The 6,995-nt window shown below is 48.9% G+C and overlaps 1 protein-coding gene and 1 long non-coding RNA gene across 2 annotated transcripts in view; both read left to right on the top strand.

Moving 5' to 3' along the window:
- Nucleotides 1-473: 473 nt before the first annotated feature.
- LOC121042247 (uncharacterized) lies at nt 474-3,460 on the top strand. The gene is made up of 2 exons (XR_005796045.1): nt 474-1,039; nt 1,626-3,460. It is a non-coding gene; the product is annotated as an uncharacterized LOC121042247 (long non-coding RNA).
- Nucleotides 3,461-6,785: 3,325 nt separating this feature from the next.
- Nucleotides 6,786-6,995, top strand: part of IREB2 (iron responsive element binding protein 2) — a 45,207-nt gene continuing 44,997 nt past the window's right edge. The window contains exon 1 of the mRNA XM_040493424.1: nt 6,786-6,917. Coding sequence (XP_040349358.1) covers nt 6,899-6,917 — 19 coding nt within the window. The 5' untranslated portion in view covers nt 6,786-6,898. The remainder of the gene's footprint in view (nt 6,918-6,995) is intronic.

The raw sequence follows: 6,995 nt of genomic DNA, 5'->3' as shown, positions 1-6,995 counted from the left end.
AAAGTTATTTTTTAAAGAGTAATCCTTTCGCAATTTGAATCATTTATGTCTAACTTGCCTGTTGCACAAGTTTGGGAAGCGTTACAGATGCACGATCGGGTTTCTTTCATTCATTCACCCGTCCGTTTGCTTACTCGAGGGGACTTTCTGGAGCTGCCGCCATGTGCCAGGCCCTGTGCCAGGCCCTGTGCCAGGAGAAAGGGTGGGAGAGTAAAAACCTGGTCCTTGTGTTCAGGGAGTCACAGCGCAGCGAGTGAACAGACAGTAAACCCGGAATTACAGCCCGGTGAGCTGAGTGCTATGAGGAGCAAGCCCTAGGGGCTAGGAGGGCACGAAAGCAGGAGCCCAAGGCTGGGGAGCAGGACGCAGATGCGAGCAGTGAATGCTTCGCAAACAGGAGCCTCTACTGTTCCGAAAGGCCGGCCAGATGTCAGCCGGTCAATGTGCACGGATCCAGGTCAGTGCAGCTTGTTTCCAGGGAGACCCAGGGAAGCTCGTTCTGTATGGGAACGGTGTTGTGAGGACGGGACTTGCGTCAGGAGATAAGACTGCAGAGTGGGGGGGGGGGGGTCAGGTCCAGAAGGACCTCAACTGCCGTGGAGGAGATTCAGATTTTTATCGTGCAGGTACTGGGGGAGACTTTGAAGGATTTTCAGCCGACATGATCAGACTTGCCTTTCAGAAGAATATTCTGAGGGCTGTAAAGGGTGATCAGGGCAGCAGGGCAAGAAGACCCACTAGGAAATGGCTACTGGGTTGAACCATATAAAACCCTTTTTGTTTAGGTCAGAACATGGCCAAATGTCATCAATTTGGTCCGGGTGAGAGATGACCCCAGCCCAAGCGGAGGCAGCAGTAGAGGAGGTATTTAGGAATTCTGACGCAGTAGGACCTTATGGTTTCTTTGATGACAGAGGAAAGAACAGAGCCTGTGCCTGGAGTAGGAACAGGTATGAGGTGAATTTTGGAACGAGATTTCCTTCAACCATAAATCCGCAGCTGAGCCTGGTGGAGTCAGTCCTTTGGGGACGGCGACACGGTGAGTTTGGGGCTGGCTGGGTTGACCACTGGGCCGCATCATCTTCACCACACTGTGGATACTCCAAGAAGGTTTCTACCAGTTCCCTGATGTGGCCCCAAAACAGAGCACCACAGGGCGGGGGGGGGGGGGGCGGGGGGGGGGCTTCCCGGAAGCCGGACATCGGACTCCAAGGGGTGGGCAGGGCTGCGTCCTCCGGGGGCCTGGGAGGGACAGCCTGCTCCTGCCCCTGGTCTCCTGGGTGTGTCGATGCACCACCCCAATCCCGCCTTCATGCTCACGCGGTGTTCTCGGTGTGTGAGCCCCGCTTTTTCACGTGGCCGCCTGCCTCTGTGTGTCCGTGTGCCTGCGTTCTCTCCTTAGGACCCCAGCCATTGGACTAGGGTGCACCCTACTCTGATGGGATCTCTTCTTAGATGATTCCACCCTCAGGGACTCCGTTCCCCCATAAGTTCACATTCTGAGGCACCGGGGGCTGGGACCTCAATGTATGCACTTGGGAGGGACACGATTTAACCCATAACAGTATTTTTGAGGGTTATGCTCCTCCTCATTTTACTGATGGTAATTCTGTCGTTTCCTTTAGGAGAAAGAGTCACCTTTCCTATTTATTTTATATCTTATCACAGTTGCAAGGAATAGTGTTCTGCAAGACTTCACTGACAGTCTTTACCACATACTGGCAATAGACGGGGGCTTTTGTGAGTTTCTGAAACGTTTTAATGTGTGATCTAACCTTAGCAGCTAAGGGGAAAAGACCTTCACTGCATCCCACTTGGCCACATGGGCAGAACACACAGTGACCGGCCCCCGTATACAACGGCCCCTTCTGATCTCATGGGCTGCGGCCGGCAGTCAGACTCAGCACTGGCTTCCAAGGTGAGCCACGGGTGACAGGTGTTCTTGTGCATCATGGCTTTGGTTTCTCAAGATACGGCATTTGTTTTGGAACTCTGGAGAACCGAAGAGGCTCTCCCTGTGTAGAATTAAAACGCAGATTGGAAGAGCAAGCAGGACTCAGGACTCAGCGACTGAGAGGCCATCCTGAGAAGATTCAGAAAGGCGTGGGGGCCTCCACTCCCCCCCTCACAATAAGTGAAACTGTGCCAAGCCACAAAGCTGCAGATGGGTAAAAACCTGGGCTCTAGAACCTCACAGACTCACACTTGATAGCTGACCCGGTTTTAGATAAGAGATGGCTTGGTTACTAAATGGGAACTAAATGAAATCATGTGCCTTCTGATATGATGCCGTAAAATGGACACATCACTCATGCAGCCTTCCTGCCAAAGGCGCACGGGCGACATTTAATCCTGAAGAAACAGCTGGGCGAGCCCACGGGGGGCCGTTACTGTTAACTGTGTCGGTGCCGTAAAGGAAAGTGAAACAGAGGGAAAGTTCCAGATTACAGGAGACAAAAGAGATGTGACATCGAAATGCAATGCTTGATCTTGGATTGGATCCTGGATTATTAAAAGAAGTTTCTAGAAAGGACAATATTGGGACAGCTGGCAAATTTTGAATATGTGTTATCAGTTAGAGAATAGCGTTATAAAATGTTAACTTGCCCGAAGGTGATCATGTATGTCTCTGTGGCTGCGTAAGAGACTTCCTTGCTTTTAGGAGATACACGGTGCAGTTTTTAGGGCTGAGGGCTTGTCATCTGTGTAATTTACTCTCGGGTGGTTCAGGAAGAATGAGAATAAGAAATCACGAGGGTGGGTGACTATACTTAGCAATACTCTATTGTTACTTGAAAGTTGCTAAGAGAATAGATCTTAAAAGTTCTCACACAAAAAAGGTAACTATGTGAAGTGATGGATGTGTTAATGAACTTTACAGTAGTGATCATTTCCAAATATATATGTGTATCAAATCGTCGCATTGTACACCTTACATTTTCACAGTGTTATACGTCAACTACACCTCAAGCTGAAAAATAAACAAGTGCCCCAAATATTGGGGATCTTATTATGCAATATATAAATACAGAGAGGTAGAACGAACGTAACAAATGTTAACACTAAATAAATCTAGGTGACATGTGTAAGAAAGTCTATTGTAACTTTCTCATAACTCCTGTGTCCTTGAATTATTTTTTCCCAAATAAAAAGTTTAATTAAAGAAAAAACGGATGATCCTGCCCAGGACACCGATGTAGCGCCAGGCATCTTCGTAGAACGGAAACTTGAAAAAAAATGTGTTGTGCAAAATTGTCTTTGAAGAATATGGATGTGGTTGGAAAAAATGCTTGGACTGATGCAGAGAGGTGAGGTTCCCACGGGCCGGCTGAAGGATCAACGGACAGTTCCTGTCAGCGTTTGGCCTGTTAGGGGAGGCCCTCTTCTCTTTCCCTGTCAACTTCTTCATCTCTCTTCTAAATAAAAACTGAATACATATTTTCTAAATGTTGAAAGAAGAGCCAAATTACTAGCTTTTCTTTTTAATCTGGTACTGCCCGTTGTACAACCTTGAACAAGTCATTTCATTCATCCCACAAACATTTATTTGGTACCTACTCTGTGCCAGGCACTATTTTAGATGCTGGGGACGTAGCAAGAAATAACACGGATAAGGCATGTGCCCTCGTGGAGGGAATAGGCTAGTGCGATGTGGCGGACACTGGGGGTTCCCAGTCTTACAGTTATTTCCTCTTCTTCCTTGCTAATGAAAACTCCAATTCTGTCCAAAAAGCAGTGTGTGAGGGAGAAAAAGCAACGAACATTACTACAGATTGGGAGAAAATATTTTCAAACCACATGTCTGACAAAAGACCACATTTTGACTTTACATTTAGAATGTATAAAGAACTCTCAAAAGTCACTAGAAAAAAAAAAAGAAAAGAAAAAAATCACTCTAATTACAAAGTGGGCAAAAGACATGAACAGACATTTCACCAAAGAGGATACAGAGATGTCAAATAAGCACATGAAAAGGGATTCAGTTTCACTAGACCTTAGGGCAATACCGATTAAAGGCACGTGAGCTATCACTTCACACCTATCAGAATGGCTAAAATAAAAAATAGCGACATCACCAAACACTGGCAAGAATGTAGAACTGGATCACTCATATGTTGCTGGTAGGAATGTAAAATGGTACAGTCACTTCAGGAAAGTTTGGCAGTTTCTTTAAACACAAAATATGCAATTACAACTCCACAGTTGTATTCTCAGGCATTTATTACAGAGAAATAGAAATGTACGTTTATACAAAAACTTGCACGTAGGTGCTCACGGCAGCTTTATTCATAATAGCCCCAAATGGGAGACAGCCCAAACGTTTCTCAACGAGGGATGGATAAATTGTGGAACGGTCGTGCGAGGGAATACTACTCAGTGATAAAAAGGAACAAGTTAATGATACAACAACCTGGATGGACCTCTAGGGAATGATGCTGAGTGGAAGAAAAAAAAAAAAAGCCTAGGGTGCCTGGGTGGCTCAGTTGGTTGAGCATCCAACTCTTGATTTCCGCTCAGGTCATGATCTCACGGTTCGTGAGTTCAAGCCCTTCGTCGGGCTCTGCACCGACAGCATGGAGGCTGCTTGGGATTCTCTGTTTCCTTCTTTGTCTCTGCCCTTCCCCCGTTTGCATTGTCTCTCTCTCAAAATAAATTTAAAAAAAAAAAGTCAACCCCAAAAGGTTATATACAGCACGGTTCCATTAGTATAACATTCTTGAAATGTCAAAATTATAGAAATGGAGAACAGATTCGTGGTTGAGCAGGGGCTCAGGAATGACGGAGTGCAGCCTAGATGGAAAATGGGTGTGATTCTAAAAGGGCAACAAGAGAGATCCTTGGAAGCATTCTGTATCTTCAGTATGGCCATGGTCATACAAGTCTACACGGGTGATAAAATCACGTACACCTGGCAAAGGAGTGGACGATGTAAGACTGCTGAGATCTGAATGAGGTCAAAGGAATGTATCAATGTCAATTTCCTATTTTGATTTTGTACTGTTACATTGGGGAAGACTGGGTGAAGACTATGCGGGTCTCTATTACTTCTTACAACTGCATTTAAATCTACAATTATCACAAAGGTTTTAAAATGGGTGAATTGAATCTCAATTTTTTATTTTATTTTATTTTTTTAAGAAAGGCAGTGTGTCCAGCCACAAACACATGGTGATTGATCTAAGTTAGTTCTTCTCAGCAAGACATTCAGAAAATGGGAGTGTGTTCCTGGTTGTTACCATGGTGGAGGCACACTTTTGGCAATTAATGAATGTTAGATTACCTGCGCTCCACAGGACAGAATTGCACAAGAATCAGACAACCTCCCCCACTGAACACACTCCCAGATGTTTAGGATGGGTCACACACACACACACACACACACACACACACACACACAAATAATAACATATTTGCTACAATTATCTGAGCCTAAAAGTTAACCCCATTTACAAATAAAAGTAATTTGGGTATAGTTTTAATGTACACTCAATTATTGCACTGACAGAGAAGTGATTCTGCCTAAATCAGCTCCCTGAAAAAGGGTATGAACAATAGGTATGAGATACCAACCAGATCATGAAGGACTAAGTTAAACATGTAGACTTGTTCCTCCATTTGAACTGGGTCCAAGTCCTGAGGCACTTGGGCGGCTGGATAATGTTGGGTAAGTTACTTAACTCTGAGTTTATCATCATGAAAAGGGAGATTACAATAGCACTCATGTCCTGGGTTCTTTTTGAGAAGATTGTCACAGTCATCCAGACAGGAAACGTTCAAATCTAGCCCCCAGTGGTAGCAGGGGAGTATGGTTGGAGAGGTGAATAAACTCATGGCCAGGTCTTGGGTCATGGATCAAAGGTACAGAGGTCAAGGATGACAGGCGGGTTTCTGGCTTGGGCAACTGGGTGGATGGTGGTACGTTTAGTGAGACAGGCAGTACAAAAACAATAGTGGGTTTTAGGGGGGAAATGAGTTTAGTTTTGGAGATTTTGTCTGGGGTGTCTGTGGACGAGTCCAGTAGGTACTAGTATACACACCTCTGGGCTTAGGAGTTGTGTTTGGGTTATAGGTGGACTGGGAAGCATCAGCATGGAAGGGAAACGGTGAGGTGGGTCAGGGAGCTCAGAGAACGGGCGCAAGAGCAGGGCCCTGGGGTCTGTTTATTCCCTGACGTTCAGTAGCTGGGCAGAGAAAGGGCACCCCTCAGGACAGGAAGGCTGGAGAACCGAGGTCAGCACGTGCAGCCACGCGACCTGGACCCGGCAGTTCCGGGGGTGGGGGGCGTAGCGGCGGGGGGGGGGGGGGGCGAGGGAGGCAGGACGAGCCCACGCAGCCCTTTCCGGCGCCCTGGCTGCCACAGGCTGGTACGGCGGCCGAGGGGGCCAAGAGCCCGAGGAGCGGAGGCGGAGGGACGCAGGGAGAGACCTCGCTCCGCAGTCGGCCGAGCCGGGGCTCCTGGAAGGCGCGCGGGCTCCACCTGAGCGCCCAGGTGAAGCCAGGCCAGTGTGCAGGGCAAGGCGGCTTTCCTGCGCCTGGTGTCCCGGGGTTTCCCGGGATTTCCCACGGGAACCCGCATGCCGCTCGACCCCACAAGCCCAGTAGGACACCCGAGGCGGCCACAACCCTGTAACTCTAGCTCCGGGGCCGGGAGAACCGCCTTCCGGGAGCCCCGCCCCCTTGTCTTTCTTTGTTTCCTCGTCCGAAGATCTCGCGACAGTTGGGCGGCAAATCCCGCGAGCGCTGGCCGGCCCGGCGCTGCGGCTCTCGCGGTGTTTGCGCGAGACTGCCCCTTTCCTGCTCCCCCGCCGGCCCGCCCGCCTTCCTCCCTCTCCCCGCCCGGCCTCCCCCGCCTTCCCCCGCGGGCCCCCTCCCCGCAGGGATACTATGGTCGCCGGCGATGGACGCCCCAGCTGCAGGTCAGTTTCCGCCCGTGGCCGCGCTTCCCCGCTCCGCTCGCCCGGGCCTGGCCGGCGGGCCGCGCGCCCCGGGCCCGT

Source organism: Herpailurus yagouaroundi, unplaced genomic scaffold, assembly GCF_014898765.1.
Source record: "Herpailurus yagouaroundi ecotype Mexico unplaced genomic scaffold, PumYag 185, whole genome shotgun sequence".
Taxonomy (NCBI): domain Eukaryota; kingdom Metazoa; phylum Chordata; class Mammalia; order Carnivora; family Felidae; genus Herpailurus; species Herpailurus yagouaroundi.
Note: the sequence above shows the minus strand (reverse complement) of the source record. Positions and strands in the feature narration are given on the sequence as shown.